General features: G+C 45.0%; 1 protein-coding gene across 1 annotated transcript in view; it reads left to right on the top strand.

Annotated features, from left to right (window-relative positions):
* Nucleotides 1–12,706, top strand: part of ndufaf6 (NADH:ubiquinone oxidoreductase complex assembly factor 6) — a 36,327-nt gene extending 23,621 nt beyond the window's left edge. Inside the window, exons 6-9 of the mRNA XM_038808988.1 lie at nucleotides 5,081–5,214; nucleotides 9,264–9,365; nucleotides 11,240–11,296; nucleotides 11,396–12,706. Coding sequence (XP_038664916.1) covers nucleotides 5,081–5,214; nucleotides 9,264–9,365; nucleotides 11,240–11,296; nucleotides 11,396–11,524 — 422 coding nt within the window. The 3' untranslated portion in view covers nucleotides 11,525–12,706. The remainder of the gene's footprint in view (nucleotides 1–5,080; nucleotides 5,215–9,263; nucleotides 9,366–11,239; nucleotides 11,297–11,395) is intronic.
* Nucleotides 12,707–18,354: the final 5,648 nt, after the last annotated feature.

The raw sequence follows: 18,354 nt of genomic DNA, 5'->3' as shown, positions 1-18,354 counted from the left end.
GCTGGAGGAGGGGGGGGGGGGGGGGGGGGCGCGGCTAGGAGGGGTCCTAGCCTTGGGGGGGGGTTACCGGGTTGCTGCTGAAACGGTCAGGAAGGAGCTGGAGGACGCAGGGGGTGCTGGAGGGGGGGAGGTGCCGCCGTGGGAAACTGGCAGAGCGTGGGACGCTGGCCGGGGGCGGGCAAGGGAGGGGGTATGGCTAACCGGCAGGGGAAGGGGGCAGGGAGTCCTCGGATCCGGCTAATAACCTGGAATGTGAGGGGGCTGAATGGGCCGGTCAAGAGGGCCCGAGTAGTTGCGCACCTGAAGGGGCTGAAGGCGGATGTGGCCATGCTCCAGGAGACACACCTGAGAGTGGTGGACCAGGTCCGGCTGAGAAAGGGGTGGGTGGGCCAGGTATTCCACTCAGGGCTGGACGAGAAGAGGAAGGAGGTGGCGATCCTGGTGGGGAAGAAGGTGTCGTTTGAGGCGTTGAATGAGGTGGCTGACAGTGGCGGGAGGTACGTGATGGTGAGTGGCAAGCTGCAGGGGGAGCGGGTAGGGTTGGTGAATGTTTATGCCCCAAATTGGGACGACGCGGGGTTCATGCGGCGTATGCTGGGCCGCATTCCGGACCTGGAGGTGGGGGGCCTGATCATGGGGGGAGACTTTAACACTGTGCTGGATCCCCCATTGGATCGATCCAAGTCCCGGACGGGTAGGAGGTCGGCGGCGGCTAAGGTGCTGAGGGGATTTATGCAACAGATGGGGGGGGGGGGGGGGGGGGGGGGGGGGGGGGATGGGATGGGGGAGGGGGGATGGGGGGGGGGCGGTGTGTGGACCCTTGGAGGCTTGCGAGGCCAAGGGCCAGGGAATACTCGTTTTTCTCCCATGTACATAAGGCCTACTCGAGGATTGACTTTTTTGTCCTGAGCAGGGGGCTGGTGTCGAGGGTGGAGGAAGTGGAATACTCCGCCATCGCCATTTGGGATCATGCCCCGCACTGGATGGACCTCGGGCTGGGGGAAGAGAGGGACCAACGTCCGCTCTGACGCATGGAGGTGGGGCTGCTGGCAGAGGAGGAGGTGGCCGGGAGGGTCCGGGGGTGTATTGAGAGATACCTCGAGGCCAATGATAACGGGGAGGTTCGGGTGGGGACGGTCTGGGAGGCATTGAAGGCGGTGATGAGGGGGGAATTGATCTCCATCCGAACCCATAGGGAGAGGGGGGAACAGAGGGAAAGGGAAAGACTGATAGGGGAGATGGTGCAAGTGGATAGGAGGTATGCGGAGGCCCCAGAGGAGGGATTGCTGGGGGAGAGGCGTAGCCTTCAGGCCAGATTTGACCTACTGACGACTAGAAAGGCGGAAGCCCAGTGGAGGAAAGCAGAGGGGGCGGTGTATGAACATGGGGAGAAGGCGAGCAGGATGCTGGCGCACCAGCTCCGGAAGCGAGACGCGGCCAGGGAGATTGGGGGAGTGAGGGATAGTGCCGGGAAGGTGGTGCGGAGGGGGGTAGAGGTCAATGGGGTCTTCAGGGACTTTTATGGGGAACTGTACCGGTCTGAGCCCCCAGTGGAGGAGGGTGGAATGGGGCGCTTCCTGGACAGGTTGTGTTTCCTGAGGGTGGAAGAGGAGCGGGTGGAGGGACTAGGGGCGCCGATCGAGCTGGAGGAGGTTGTCAAAGGGATAGGGAGCATGCAGTCGGGGAAGGCGCCGGGGCCGGATGGGTTTCCGGCGGAATTCTATAAAAAGTATTTGGACCTGTTGGGCCCCCTGTTGGTCCGGACCTTTAACGAGGCATGGGAGGGGGGGGCTTTGCCACCAACTGTCGCGGGCGCTGATTTCCTTGATCCTGAAGCGGGACAAGGACCCTCTGCAGTGTGGATTTTGTTGCTGAACGCCGACGCTAAGCTGCTGGCAAAGATCCTGGCCAATACAATAGAGGATTGTGTGCCGGGGGTCATACATGAGGACCAGACGGGGTTTGTGAAGGGAAGGCAGCTGAACACAAATGTGCGAAGACTCCTCAATGTCATTATGATGCCGGCGGTGGAAGGGGAGGCGGAGATAGTGGTGGCGTTGGACGCGGAGAAGGCCTTCGATAGGGTGGAGTGGGAGTACTTGTGGGAGGTGTTGGAGAGGTTCGGGTTTGGGGTGGGGTTTATTCGGTGGGTGAGGCTGCTCTACGAGGCCCCGATGGCAAGTGTAGCCACGAATCGGAGGAGGTCAGAGTACTTTCGGCTGCATCGGGGGACGAGACAGGGGTGCCCCCTGTCCCCCTTGCTCTTCGCGTTGGCAATTGAGCCCCTGGCCATGGCATTGAGGGAGTCAGGGAACTGGAGGGGCATGGTGCGGGGGGGGAGGAGCATCGAGTGTCACTGTACGCGGACGACCTGCTGCTGTATGTGGCGGACCTGGTGGGGGGGATGCTGGAGGTGATGAGGATCCTTGGGGAATTCGGGGGTTTCTCGGGGTATAAGTTGAACCTGGGCAAGAGCGAGGTGTTTGTGGTGCACCCGGGGGGATCAAGAGGAGGGGATTGGTAGGCTCCCACTGAAGCAGGCAGGGAAGAGCTTCAGGTACCTAGGGGTCCAGGTGGCTGGGAGTTGGGGGGCCCTGCACAAGCTCAACCTCACAAGGTTGGTGGAGCAGATGGAGGAGTTCAAAAGGTGGGATATGTTACCGCTGTCACTGGCGGGGAGGGTGTAGTCCGTCAAGATGACGGTGCTCCCGAGGTTTTTGTTTTTGTTCCAGTGCCTCCCCATCTTTATCCCAAAGGCCTTTTTCAGGAGGGTCAGCAGCAGTATTACGGGATTTGTGTGGGCGCATGGGACTCCAAGGGTTCGAAGAGGCAGGGATGGGGGGGGGGGGGGCTGGCATTGCCCAACCTCTGTAGGTACTACTGGGCAGCCAACGCAGTGATGGTGCGTAAGTGGGTAATGGACGAGGAAGGGGCAGCATGGAAGAGGATAAAGGTGGCGTCATGTGTGGGCACGAGCCTGGAGGCGCTGGTAACGGCGCCGTTGCCGCTCCCTCCAACGAGGTATACCACGAGCCCGGTGGTGGCGGCTACCCTCAAAATTTGGGGGTAATGGAGACGGCACAAAAGAGAAATGGGGGGCTTGATGGAGGCCCCCGATTTGGGGGAACCATCGGTTCGTCCCAGGGAGCATTGATGGCGGATTCCGGGGCTGGCACAGGGCAAGGGTTAGGAGGTTGAGGGACCTGTTTGTGGAGGGGAGGTTCGCGAGCTTGGGAGAGTTAGAGGGGAAGTTTGGGCTCCCCCCGGGGAGCATGTTTAGGTACATCCAGGTGAGGGCGTTTGCCAGGCAGCAGGTGGAGGGGTTCCCCTTGCTGCCCCCACGGGGGGTGCGGGATAGGGTGCTCTCGGGGGTGTGGGTCGGAGGAGGGAGGATCTCGGACATATACCGGGTGATGCAGGAGGTAGACGAGGCCTTGGTGGAGGAACTGAAGGGTAAATGGGAAGAGGAGCTGGGTGAGGAGATTGAGGAGGGGACATGGGCGGATGCCCTGGAGAGAGTGAATTCCTCCTCTTCCTGTGCGAGGCTTAGCCTCATACAGTTCAAGGTGCTGCATAGGGCCCACATGACGGGGACAAGGATGAGTAGGTTCTTCGGGGGCGAGGACAGGTGTGCTAGGTTCTCGGGGAGCCCAGCGAACCACGCCCATATGTTTTGGGCGTGCCCAGCGTTGGGGGAGTTTTGGAAGGGGGTAGCAAAGACGGTGTCGAGGGTGGTGGGATCCAGGGTCGAGCCAGGCTGGGGACTCGCAATTTTTTGGGTGGCAGTGGAGCCGGGAGTGCAGGAGGCGATAGAGGCCGGGGTCCTGGCCTTTGCGTCCCTAGTAGCCCGGCGGAGGATCTTGCTCCAATGGAAGGATGCGAGGCCCCCAAGCGTGGAGGCCTGGATTTCGGATATGGCGGGGTTCATTAAATTGGAGAGGGTGAATTTTGCCCTGAGGGGATCAGTACAAGGGTTTTTCAGGCGGTGGCAGCCGTTTCTGGACTTCCTGGCGGAACGGTAGGGAAATAGGCCGACAGCAGCAGCAGCCCGGGGGTTGGGGGGGGGGGGGGGTGGGTAAGGATTGGGGGGAGGGAGAACTGTGCACATGGGTTTGTGGAGGGTGCTATCTCCCTCATGTTTGTTTTTGTTTTTCTTCTTTTTTTTTCTTTGTTGCTGTTTTTTCTTTTTGTTTGAAGTTGCTATTGAAGCTGGGGGGGGGGGGGTATTGTTCATGGGGTGTTACCGCGGTTGTATGTTAATAGAGCTAAGATGTTTATATTTTGTATTTTATTTTGTAAAAATTTCAATAAAAAATTTTTTTTTTTTTTTAAAGTTGGGCTTCCTTGAGCCACAATATTGATAGCTTTTCAAATGCTCTTTGAGAAGCTTATCAAATTCACTGAGGTATTCAAGGCAGTGTAAAAAATTACCTCCCCGACTTGACACTGATGACTCATCATGTCCTCAGCGAGGGAGTCCCAAGGAAGGCAGCAACATGTTTCAGCACTTTCCTCCAGTAAGAACACTCTTTTTGAAACATGCCTTTCAAACATGAGCCTTTCAAACATGAGCCTATCAACAAATTCAGAGCTTCCAGACTCTGATTGGTGCTCCCACACCGCTGCCACCACTCCGTAACCCTCCCCCATTTCCCCATGGCCCAGTGCTGTGTGTTTCATTGTAAATCCGCCTCCGCTTGGGAGGTAGAAGAACATGAAGGGATTTGAATACTAAGATTAACATTTTAAAGTTGTTGCATCGGGAAACTTGGAGACACCCCTGCCGAGTGAACATGGTTGATTGATGAGCAAAATGTAGTATGGACAGGATGAGGCATATCAGAGTTTGCATTAGCTGAAATTTATAGTGAATGGAAAACTGGCCAGGAAAGCTTGGAAAGCTGAATCTGGTGGTGACATGAATGAGAGTTTCAGCACCAGGTGAGCTGAGACAGGGAGGTATAATTTGTCATCTCTTTTATGTCTTGCTTGCATCTTGGTAGTGAATGATTCTTGGGACACTTATTAATTTGGGTTCCTAATTGATTTTTCTTATTAATACTCGGTTCTATTTTAACAGGTGTAAAGAATATCCATGCGGATCATGCAGCCAGTCATATCGGGAAAGCTCAGGGAATAGTGACATGTCTACGTGCAACACCGTATCATTGTAGGCGACGAAAAGTTTACCTTCCACTGGACATCTGTTTACTGGTAATTTTATATGATGCATTTCACTTTTCGAAAGTATTCATCACCAAAGTAATTAAAACAAGAATAGAGCTTTGTGTTTAGAAGGTGGTGCAATTTGTGCTTTTCCACAAGTTCTTCTTAAAGATTAGAACCTTAGAGAAGTTGAGTACTGAGGATATTTTTTTTCCTGCATATTTCTGGTTCTTTATGTACCTGAAAATAGCATACACTCACTGCAAAATTTTAAGGTAGTGCATTACATGCTGTACGGCTGAGCTTTGAATTCACTCCAGGGATTGAAAGCTCCTTTTTTTTCTGGCTATAAAAGTCCAAAATGAAATTATGTTGGATTTGAATTTGTTTATTGTCACGTGTACCAAGGTACAGTGAAAAGTATTTTTCTGCGAGCAGCTCAAACAGATCATTTAGTACATGGAAAGAAAAGAAAATACATAATAGGGCAACACAAGGTACACAATGTAAATACATAGACACCGGCATCAGGTGAAGCATACAGGAGTGTAGTATTAATCAGGTCAGTCCATAACATGGTTCTTTAGGAGTCTGGCAACAGCGGGGAAGAAGCTGTTTTTAAAAATAAATTTAGAGTGTCCAATTCATTTTTTCCAATAAAGGAGCAAGTTAGCCTGGCCAATCCACCTACCCTGCACATCTTTTGGGTTGTGGGGGTGAAGCCCAGGCAAACACTGGGAGAATGTGCAAACTCCACATGGACAGTCACACGGGCAGTGACCCAGAGCCGGATCGAACCTTGTGCCGTGAGGCAGCAGTGCTAACCACTATGCCACCTTGGTGCCCTGAAGAAGTTGTTCTTGACTGTTTATGTCACCTTGATGTAATTGCGAAACATTACACCCTATTTGACTGATTTCATTACTGGCAAGGCCATCTTGTAGAAGCTACATTCTGAAATTGACATTGTTGATACAGCAGATGTTTTGTGGTTGAGGTATTGGCAATTTAATTTTCCATTTGACTATCCCATACCTGGACTGGATATGCATGAAGATAATGGTGGGCTTTTGCATGATTTGTGAATGTTTGGATTTTTGGCAGGACTCAGAAGAATAGATCAGTAGAATAGAAGAGAAGTCTTTACTGTTTTTGCTTTGTGCCTTTACTGAGTTGGTGTAAATTGGCCAAACTAATTTCTGTAAAGACTTGCCACAAAATATCTAGCTTTGGAAGTCAAGATGTCATAGGCACCTTGTTCAAACATTCTGATCTGCAATGAATCTTTTTTCTGAATAGTAAAATCGTGGATTTCTATGAAACAATGGGAAAATATTTGAAAATTTGTTTTGAGTGTTTGAGGGGGAAAATGATCATAGACTTTGATATTCTTAATTGTGGACTGAGTCATGCCGGACTTTCTCTCACTCCATTCAGTTTTTTTAACCACTGCATTGTCAAATGCGAAGTATGTGTGAGAAACTGCGTTGATATTACCGGGAGATCGTCTTTAAAGTCTTCATATTAAATTGCTCAGGATAATGAGGTATACATTGTGACCTTAAAAACTGTATATACTAATTAGTAAAGTCTAGTTAAAGTGGTGATGTCATTTTTATTATATTGGAAACGAGAATGATGCCTTGTACCGAACCTAACTGATGTGCTTTACCTGTGGTTTACTTTTGGAATGTAAGTAGTTGCATTTTTTAAAAAATACATGTTTGTTTGCAGCTCAGAAATATGGAACATCTGCAAAATGAATTGTTCAGGTTCCCTTTTGGTGACTAACGGTTGAAGAGAGTTTTCAAGAACCTTAAAACCTTTTGCAAGGAAGTCTTCAAAGCTAGAACATAGCAATTGTAAAGTTGAGCATCAATAGAAAAATAGCAAATAGTAATCCAGAGTTTTAAAAATTAAACTAGGATGTATGGATGAAGAAATCAGTGGTGGGCGAGAATGAATGCACAGCTGTAGCTGATTGATTTGTGAGATGTTTTGTGAGAAAAGACTTGAACCATGAAAAATGTTTCTATTTCTCTAGTGCCTTTTCATGTCCACCGGATGTCCCAAAGTGCCATCACTGTTGCAATGTAGGAAATACAGCGGGGTACAGGGTCCCACAAACAACAATGTGATAATGATCAGACCATTCTTTTGTGATGTTGATTTGAGGGATAAATATTGATCAGCGTACTGGGAAGAACTCTTCTGCTCTTCTTCAAAGTAGGTTAAGAGCTCTTTTGCGTTCACCTGAGAAGGCAGATGGGACCTTGGTTAGAGGCTCATTTGAAAAACTCCCAACAGTGCAGCACTCCCTCAAGTACTGCACTGTAGTGTCAGCCTCTATGTTTATGCTTGAGTCCCGGATTGGGATTTGAACTCCCAACCAGTGCTATCAAATGAACCATGACTGACGATTTGATCAATTTATCCTAAGTCTCATTTTTGATGTTCAAAAGCTGTGAATATTCTATGCAGTGAAGTTGATAAAAAATGAAGCTTCTATCCAAATACCTGTGTGGTTTGATTGTAACACTAGATGGCAGTGGTACCAAGTAAATACTGGGAGTTTAGTGACTTAGGTTTGATGTGTGAAATTTAAGACCATTTTCTCCAAGTAGAAGGTTCTAATTTTTGTCTATGGTGTGACTTTTTAATGAAGGGATTAATCTGTTGTTCAGTGGGCCTTAAGTAAAGGTAACCAAATGCTAGGGAGAATTATAGGAAGCAACACTGAATCAAGACCAATGTCATACAGGAATTTTTTTCACAAGTTTAGCCAGGTGACTCCATTGATGTGACTTGATAGAAACCAAACTGGAGGAATTTGAATAGAGAACATTAAAATGATGAGCGTTTGGTTAGAAAGCTACATCATGCGGCAAGGACTTGGATTAAAGACATGTTAGATATTGGACATTATAGGCAAGATAGGCCAAAAACCACCTATTTTCAAGAAAGGATTACTTTTGAAGGAGAGCTAGTTGGTGGATGTTAACCATAGCAGCAGTCACCTTTTTTTGTTTGTTCATGGGAGGTGAGCATCACTGACTAGGGCATTTATTACCTTTGGGGAGGTGGTGGTCAGCTTGAACTTCAGTCCATGCGGGGTAGGTACGACCACAGTGGTATTAAGTTGAGAGTTCCAAGATTTTGACTTATGATGCATGACTTGGAGGGAACCTTGTAGGTGGCGATTTTCCCATATGCCTGCTGCCTCTGTCCAAGGTGGTAGAGATTGCAAGTTTGAAATGTGCTGTTGTTGGGGAGTAGCTGAGGCCCATCTGCTGGAGGATATACATGGCAACCACTTCACATTGATGATGGAGAGGGTGAATGTTTAAGGTGGTGATGCTAACCATGATGTGATGGACAGACGTGTAAAGGATTCCATCATTCTCCTGACTCGTGCCTTGTAGATGGTGGAAAGTCTTTGAAGAATCTGGAAGTGAGTTACTCGCCTCAGAATATTTTGACTTCTGACCTGCTCTTGTACCCATAGAATTTATGTGGCTCACTGTTGTTGGAGATGGACCTGGCATTTCTGTGGCACATTAGATTCCACTTATCAGCCCAAGTCAGAACGTTATCCAGGTCTTGCTGCACGCAATCAGGGTCAAGAATTGGGTGGGGAGGCGATTTAGGGAACACGATATGAGTTGGGATAGAAATGACCAAATGCTGAGTCATTGGAGCTCAAATGGTTGGGATTTTGTGATGCAGGGGGAGAAGAAGCAAGTGGTAACTATTTTGGGGGCAAAATATTCTCCAGAGTTTTTTGTATTTGATATTGGAGCGGGTGGAATATGTTTGAGACGACAGTAAATCATTCGGAAAAGGGAACCTGAAATTGTCCTTTCACTTTAAGGTGTAACACTAGAAGTTGAATCTAAAAGTGGGATTTTGTACACCACGATATAAATTCAGAATGTAGAAAGGTGTTAAATACAGTTCTTACCTGTGGTGACAAAATATTTCCATTTTGTAACATGCTGCTTTGTTATATTAGTCAACGGTTACTATTTTTACTCTGCTTTAATTTGCAGTGAATTGGATTAAGTGAAATTTATTTACTGTGTTTTTATCCTTTTTAGCATGGTGTATCACAAGAAGATTTTATTCGAGGAAAGCGTGAAAAAAATCTGAGGGATGTGGTATTTGATGTAGCAAGTCAAGCACATGTTCATCTTGAACATGTATGTATTTCTCCTTTTGACAAAATTACTTCTCTAACTCTTACTCTATTTCCTTTTCTCCCTATCTCTGGCTCTGAGATGCTCGGTTGTTGCCTGCTGAGTTTTTCTGGCTCTATGTCACCTGACTGTTCAAATGCACCTATTATGACCGTCACAGGTATTAATTGCGGAGCAAGCTGCAGCCCAGAGGAAAATTTTACTTACGGGCCACAACCCTTTTTTTTTTGTATTCTGTAAATGAGAAGAAACCATACTGATCCCAGCAGCAAAGAAGTCCAATAATATTTTGGGATTTTGAAACTTAAAATTTAATCAAAAGAGTGACACAGTAGTTAGCAGTGCTGCCTCACAATGCCAGGGGCTCGGGTTAAATTCTGGTATTGGGAACTCTGGAGTTTGTACGTTCTCCCCATGTCTACATGGGTTTCCCCGAGTGCTCCAGCTTCCTCCCACTGACCAAAGATGTGCTGGTTGGGTGGATTGGCCATGCTAAGTTGCCCCATAATGTCAAAAAGGTTACAAGGATGGGGTGGGGCATGTGCCTTGGAAGGTTGCTCCTTTGGAGGTCAGTGCAGACTCCATGGGCTGAATGGCATCCTTCTGCACTGTAGGGATTCTAAAGATGCTGTAATAAGAAGAAAATAAAATTTAAGCCTACAAGTTTACAGTTAAACAGTTAAAACAGTCTTCCAAACATGTGCAAAAGACCGAATTTGGTCAGACCCCCTTCCAGGTAACACTCCCTTATTGATGATTAACTTTAAAATCTATGGGGCAAAAATGTCATCACTTAAGTAAAGGTATACCACACAGCCCCTCAAACGTACTTCCACTGTTCTATGGAAATCCAAGAAATTCCAGCAACAAGATTGCTTTCTGCAAGACTTGCTGGCACAAAGATGTGCAGGTTAGGTGGATTGACCATGATAAATTGCCCTTAGTGTCCAAAATTGCCCTTAGTGTTGGGTGGGGTTACTGGGTTATGGGGATAAGGTGGAGGTGTTGACCTTGGGTAGGGTGCTCTTTCCAAGAGCCTGTGCAGACTCGATGGGCCGAATGGCCTCCTTCTGCACTGTAAATTCTATGAAACTGGCTGATTGTCAAAACTCGCACCTTCTCCCAGTACAGAGCTCTTTCTGGGATGAGTTCCCCCCACAGCCATAATAATAATAATCTTTATTGTCACAAGTAGGCTTATAGTGACACTGCAATGAAGTTACTGTGAACCCAACTCAGCTCACTATCTTTCCTTCAGTATTATTTTCCCCTTTCTTCTTGAATTCCATTGTCCTCAGCCCAGTTTTAACTTAAACTTTTCCTAAATGTGAAGATCTTTTCATCATTTCTTTCCTATTGCCCCCACTTTTGGGGTCAAATAACATTTGATAACCTTCCTTTGTTTACTTATGAAACTTTTGCAATCTGCAAAAGTTTTTATTCCTAGTTGAAATTTAACAATGAGCAAAACCAAGTCCATCTCCAACTCTTAATGCAAATTTCTAAACTTTACTTATAAAACCACTTGACCAGAGCATGTATTTCACACCTCAACTCATTTTCATCTCTCAATTCTCTAGACAAGCTGTCTCCATTAACCTTTCGTACGCTTAATTAAATCATTTATACACATTCAGACTGCTTTACAGAATAACACAATATTCCCAAAAATATATATTTTTAAATCCGTTCTCACAGTCCCCCAGTTATTATGTTTGACTGGCACAGATTTTCTTTGTTGTTCTTCCCCGTTTTTCAACAGCCTTTTTCTGTAGTTTTCTCAGTTGTTGGTTTCTTCTACTCTCACTGTTTTAAAAGCTATTCTAATTGCTATTACCGAAAGATGAAATATAAATAGCCACTGTTTCCCCCCCCAGGCTAGATCATTCTGCAAAAATGTCCCTTCCAAGGCATGCCCAGCATTTTTGCAAACAGTAAGATATTTTTAAACTTCAACTCTTCATTTGATTTTTATTTCAACTTTGCGTGGTTTTTTTTTACTTTTAACACTTCTTAAACTTGTTTACTTCTAGGTTGTTCTTGATGACTATTTGGACAGAATTCGCAAAGTGGATTTTGACGTGTTTCACCCTAGTCTTCAGAAAACAAATACTATGCTTCCTTTCTACTTGTATATACGTTCTTGGAGGAAAATCTATTAATATAAATGAACTGGTGGTCACGTTATTAAAAAATATATAAATGTTCAATTTTGGAGACTGATGATATTGTAGATTAGCCTGTTGACTTTTTTTAACCTCCATGACCTGTGCTCAAGTTCAAATCACACTGATGGGATGGATCCACTTCTGTGACTTCTTAAAGGTCCCACAAGAAAGGAGTTCAGAGCTGTCTATTCTATAGGACCTACTGAAAGGCCACAACGTAAAACTGCATGCAATTCGGCACTGGTCTATTTAAAAATTATAATATTACACTGAGAGATCATAAAGATGGCTTGTGTAAGAAATGGGGAAAATTAGAGTCAAGTATAGAGGTGACAAAGGTATAAATGAGGGTTTCGGCAGCAATTGAAATGAAGTGGGCCAGAGTCGTGCAATGTGGCAGAGTTGAAAATTGGCATTCTTGGTGATGGTGGGAATATGGTTGGAAGGTAAATAACTGAAAATTGTGAACTAGCATTATTTATTCAAGTACCTGTATTTTTCCTACTTCCCCTTCAAATGTATTGTTCTGGAGAGATTGTAGAGTAATTCGTTTAAGAGTAGATTCTTTGCGATATCTTGGCCCAGTTTCCTTTTATATTCCTTCACCCACAATTATGTTTATTTTCATGAAGTTGTTCATCAGATGACTTGCTTTGAATTGTTTTGGATATCTTTTATATTTCCAATTTTGTCACCTTCTGATAAAATATTTTTTACCCAGTAGCATGCAACCTGTGCCATTAGTTATTCACATCGATATTGCTAGGCGATCATGATCATGGCCTAAAGTTGTGCTTTTTTAAAAAGTGTAATTTCCCTGAAATTGGCCAAACTAGTGCAAAAGTCCTGCATTTCAAACGCGTGTTTTTGTGATCATCTGTGCTATTCAAAATCGTTGTTGGATAAACTGGTCATACCCCCAATTCGAATGAATCACCATTGCAAATTTCCATTAATTATGTCTGTTTGCAGCCTTTGCGGAGGCTCTTTAAAATTATACTGGCTTTTTGAGCATAAGAACACTAATTGAAAAGTTTTAAAAGAGTTTAATTGTAACTTTTTGAATTTACTAAAAAAATAATAACTACTGTACACCAATGGTTTTGTATAGTCTTCTAAAGTCATTTTCAGTTAAGTTGTAGATTACATTGATTAAAAGTGCTTATTTTTTTGTAAGAAGTCTTACAACACCAGGTTTTTCTTGTGGTAAATTTTCAGCCGTATCAATCATAGAATTTTCATAGCATTTACAGTGCAGAAGGAGGCCATTCGGCCCATCGAGTCTGCACCGGCTCTTGGAAAGAGCACCGTACCCAAGGTCAACACCTCCACCCTATCCCCATAACCCAGTAACCCCACCCAACACTAAGGGTAATTTTGGACACTAAGGGCAATTTATCATGGCCAATCCACCTAACCTGCATATCTTTGGACTGTGGGAGGAAACCGGAGCACCTGGAGGAAACCCACGCACACACGGGGAGGATGTGCAGACTCCGCACAGACAGTGTCCCAAGCCGGAATCGAACCTGGGACCCTGGAGCTGTGAAGCGATTGTGCTATCCACAATGCTACCGTGCTGCCCTACAATATCAAATCAAACTACAATAAGACACCACTCTTAGATATATCAAAGAATAGGTTTTAAAGCAAAATCATTGTACAGTGCCCTGAATTTTAGTAGATTTTACAGTCTGCGATACGCAAATGAATTTGATCAGAATCTTGAGGAAAAACATTTCTCAACACAAGTCATCTTGAATGCAGTCGGCATCCAGATTGTCAATTTGTGCTCAAAGTGGAAATTTTACCCGTACTTATTCAGGTCTTAACAGTTTTCCAAGTTGTCCAACATTTTAATGGTGAAATATAATGTCTTGGGAGTTGCAATATCTGCTATTACTGCTGTAGCTGCTATATATTAAGAAAACCTTTCAATCCCCAGTGATGTCGTTTTCACCTTTTATGATAATGCATACCACCCAAACTTATAAAGTGCCCACAAATACGATCACTAATCACTTGCAGAAAATAAGGAAATATGGGATTGAAGGTGATTTAGAGGTTTGGATCAGTAATTGGCTAGCTGAAAGAAGACAGAGGGTGGTGGTTGATGGCAACTGTTCATCCTGGAGTTCAGTTACTAGTGGTGTACTGCAAGGATCTGTTTTGGGGCCACTGCTGTTTGTAATTTTTATAAATGACCTGGAAGAGGGTGTAGAAGGATGGGTTAGTAAATTTGCAGATGACGCGAAGGTTGGTGGAATTGTGGATAGTGCTGAAGGATGTTATAGGCTACAGAGGGACATAGATAAGCTGCAGAGCTGGGCTGAGAGGTGGCAGATGGAGTTTAATGCGGAAAAATGTGAGGTGGTTCACTTTGGAAGGAGTAACAGAAATGCAGAGTACTGGGCTAATGGCAAGATTCTTGGTAGTGTAGATGAACAGAGAGATCTCAGCATCCAGGTACATAAATCCCTGAAAGTTGCCACCCAGGTTAATAGGGCTGTTAAGAAGGCATATGGTGTGCTAGCCTTTATCAGTAGGGGGATTGAGTTTCGGAGCCACAAGGTCATGCTGCAGCTGTACATAACTCTGGTGCGGCCGCTCCTGGAGTACTGCGTGCAGTTCTGGTCACCACATTATAGGAAGGATGTGGAAGCTTTGGAAAGGGTTCAGAGGAGATTTACTAGGATGTTGCCTGGTATGGAGGGAAGGTCTTACGAGGAAAGGCTCAGGGACTTGAGGTTGTTTTCGTTAGGAGAAGGCTGAGAGGTGACTTAATAGAGACATATAAGATAGTCAGAGGGTTAGATAGGGTGGACAGTGAGAGTCTCTTTCCTCGGATGGTGATGACCAACACGAGGGGATATAGCTTTAAATTGAGGGGTGGTAGATATAGGACAGATGTCAGAGGCAGTTTCTTTACTCAGAGAGTAATACGGGTGTGGAATGCCCTGACTGCAACAGTAGCAGACTCGCCAACTTTTAAGGGCATTTAAGTGGTCACTGGATAGAAATATGGATGAAAATGGAATAGTGTAGGTCAGATAGGCTTCAGATGGTTTCACAGGTCGGCGCAACATCGAGGGCCGAAGGGCCCGTACTGCGCTGTAATGTTCTATGTTCTAATAAATCCAACAGAAAAACTGAGAGGAAATGTTTATACGCAGAGAGTGATAAGAATATGGAACTCGTTATCACAAGGTGTAATTGAAAGAAAGATGCATACAAATAGAATAGGTGCTTTAAGGGGACACTGAGAATTGATGTATTAAGAGGAGAATGAATTAGAAGCATCTGCTGATAAAGTGGAAGCATGCTCTTGTAGAGCACAAACACCAGCGTGGATGGTGGAACCTAAAACCCTGTTTCTATGCTATACATTCAATGTAATAGTGTTTATTCTAATGATATGGAGATGCCGGCATTGGATGGGCACAGTAAGAAGTCTTACAACACCAGGTTAAAGTCCAACAGGTTTGTTTCGAATCACCAGCTTTCGAAGCGCAGCTCCTTCATCAGTCGAGTGTTAAATCAGATAATTGAAGGGCAGCACGGTAGCCTAGTGGTTAGCACAACCGCCTCACGGCGCTGAGGTCCCAGGTTCGATCCCGGCTCTGGGTCACTGTCCGTGTGGAGTTTGCACGTTCTCCCCGTGTCTGCGTGGGTTTCGCCCCCACAACCCAAAAATGTGCAGAGTAGGTGGATTGGCCACGCTAAATTGCCCCTTAATTGGAAAAAATAATTGGCTAATCTAAATTTAAAAAAAAAAAAATCAGATAATTGTTCATTCACTAATTCCTGTGTCATGAACTGTTTGCCCTGCTTGTGATATAGCTGTTTTGATACGAATTATTATTTTTAAATCTTCTTTCCAAGACTAACATTGAACATTGAGGCTCATTTTGGTACCATACAAAATTTGTAGAACATAGGAGGTAATTTGGTGCAGTGTTATCTGCACCACCTATTTGTCAGTGAAGTTGAAAACTATCTTCCTCTGCTTCAAATATTCATCTCTTTCTCTTTAAAGGAACCAGTTGCCCGTACTTCAGCCGTTTGGAGAGCATTCTGCAATATCATAATCTAAAGTAATTTCACCCCCATGCTAATGCATTGATAGCTTCCCATCTTTCCCTCCTTTCGGAAATAGTTTTTCCAGTCAAAAGTGAAATGGAATCTAGGAAGGTAGGGAATAACCCTTTATTTTACAGAGCATCCACAAGGTGTCGCAAATTCCAAAGATTCACACTGAGTGAAGAAAGGTCACCTCATTTCAATGCTCACGATCCTCAAATTATGGCCCCTAGTTCTATACTCCAACCAGGGAACCAACGGGTGGGATTTACCAGCTGTTCACGCCGGTTGGAAATTACAGTTCCACGGCGGCGCACGAGTTTCCCTGTGATGAGGGATGCTGTCAACAGGAAATCTCATTGGCAACAGCAGGACGCATAGATCCCACTGGCGGGCCACATCCTCCGCCAAACATCACACGGCAAGGTAGTTGGTAAATCCCACCCAATCTCCCAAATCCATCCTGTCAAGTCCCCTCAATCTATTGTTTTGATTAGATCGTAGCTCACTCTTCTAAACTCTATGGTCTAGGCCTATCTGCTCAACCTTCAATCATAAGACAATCCTCTCATACTAAAAATCAATCTAGTGAGCCTTCACTGCCTGTGGGGCAAATATAGCCTTCCTTGGATAAGGAGACCAAAACTGCACAATACTCCAGATGTGGTATGCCCAAAGCACTCTACAATTGTAACAAGACAGCCGTACTCTTTTATTCCAGCCCCCTTGCAATAAAGGGCATGTTATCTGCCTTCCTAATGCATTCTGTATTTACATAATGTGTTTCTGTGTCCGCAAGAGAATGCCCAAACCTCTCTGAACAACATTTAAAAGTTTCTCACCATTTAAAAAAAAATCCTGCCAAAGTGAATAACATTACATTTCCCCACAACTGTGAAGTTATTGTCCACTCACCTAACCTGTTCATATCCCTTTTCAGCTTACTGTCTCTGGTTACAAGAAAAAGTCAGAGGCTGGGAGTTCTTTAGTGAATAATTATTCTGCTAATATCCAAAGCCTGTCTGCCATCACAAGGTATAGTTCAGGAAAATGATGAAATATTTTGCATTTGTCTGCTGATTGCAGGTCCATCAACATTCAAGAAGCTTAGCACCATTCAGCCCAAAGCTGCCTGCTTGATGGTACTCCATGCCCATCTTAAGCATTCACGCCCTCCACCAGCACACCATGGTAACCCATCTACAAGGTGCACTACAGCAATTCATCAAGATTCTTTCAACAGCATATTCCAAACCCATGACCTCTACCATCTAGAGGGATCAGACAACAGCAGCAACTTATATTTATATAATGGCTTTAATGTTAATGCTGATGTGAGTATTATAAAATAATGCATGACACAAAGGTACATAAGATGATGCTAGGTCAAATGACCAATTGCTTGGTCAACTAGGGTTTAAGGAGTGTCTTCAAAGTGGAAAGTGAGATTGAGTGGTGGATAGGTGTAGGGAAGGAATCCAGAACTTTGGTCCTCGGCAACTGAAACGACAGCCATTAATGGTGGAGCAATTAAATCAGTGATACTCAAGCCAGAATTATATCAATGCAGACATCTTGGAGGTTGTGGGCCTGGAGGAGATTAGAGAGGGGTGAGGCCATGGATAGATTTGATAACTAGGATGAGAATTTGAAATTCAAGGTATTGCTTAACCAGGAGGCAACCAAGGACAGACGTGATAAAGAAATGGGAAGTGCTGCAAAGTAGTACATGAGCAATTGAGCTTTGGATGATTTCAAGTTAATAATAATAATCTTTATTGTCACAAGTAGGCTTACATTAACGTGACAATGAAGTTACTGTGAAAATCCCCTGGTCACAACATTCCGGCGCCTGTTCGGGTACACTGAGGGAGAATCCAGAATGTCCAATTCACCTAACAGTTGCAGAGAAAAATGGTAACCCCTCCACCTACGAGTTTCTGTCCAAGGCACACGCCTCCTAACTTGGAATTATCACGCCATTCACTATCGCTGGATCATACCAATTGCCTTAAATCAGCGCTATCTGCTTTTTAAATTTAGAGTGCCCAATTATTTTTTTCCCTCAATTAAGGGGCAATTCAGAGTGGCCAATCCACCTACTCTGCACATCTTTGGGTTGTGGGGGTGAAACCCACGCAGACATGGGGAGAATGTGCATTCAATACATATTTTAATTAAAGTTCGAAGCACTTTAGCACAGTGGGTAGCACTGTTGCTTCACAGCTCCAGGATCCCAGGTTCGATTCCCGGCTTGGGTTGCTGTCAGTGTGGAGTCTGTACGTTCTCCCTGTGTCTCCGTGGGTTTCCTCCCACAAGTCCCTAAAGATGTGCTGTTAGGTAATTTGGACATTCTGAATTCTCCATCTGTGTACCTGAACAGGCGCTGGAATGTGGCGACTCGGGGCTTTTCCCAATAACTTCACTACAGTGTTAATGTAAGTCTACTTGTGACGATAAAGATTATTATTATTTCTGTGACAGCATAATTTTCTTATTATTCATGACTTATATGTTACTTTTTAAATGAACAATGTACCCTTACTGAATTTCTGAATGGACAATGAAGTGAGAAAAAATTAAACAATTTGTTATATTATCACAGTATTCCCCTTCACCTTTCTGTAAATGTAATTCTGTTGTAGATAGATTTTGTTTGTATAATTAAAAATGAAGTGTCATGTTTCTTAGACGGTGTTGATAAACATGCAAGTGTGGTAACCCTCACGAGGGATCACTCATTG

This window comes from Scyliorhinus canicula, chromosome 10 (genome assembly GCF_902713615.1).
Source record: "Scyliorhinus canicula chromosome 10, sScyCan1.1, whole genome shotgun sequence".
Lineage (NCBI taxonomy): Eukaryota > Metazoa > Chordata > Chondrichthyes > Carcharhiniformes > Scyliorhinidae > Scyliorhinus > Scyliorhinus canicula.
This window is presented reverse-complemented; position numbering and strand designations above follow the sequence as displayed.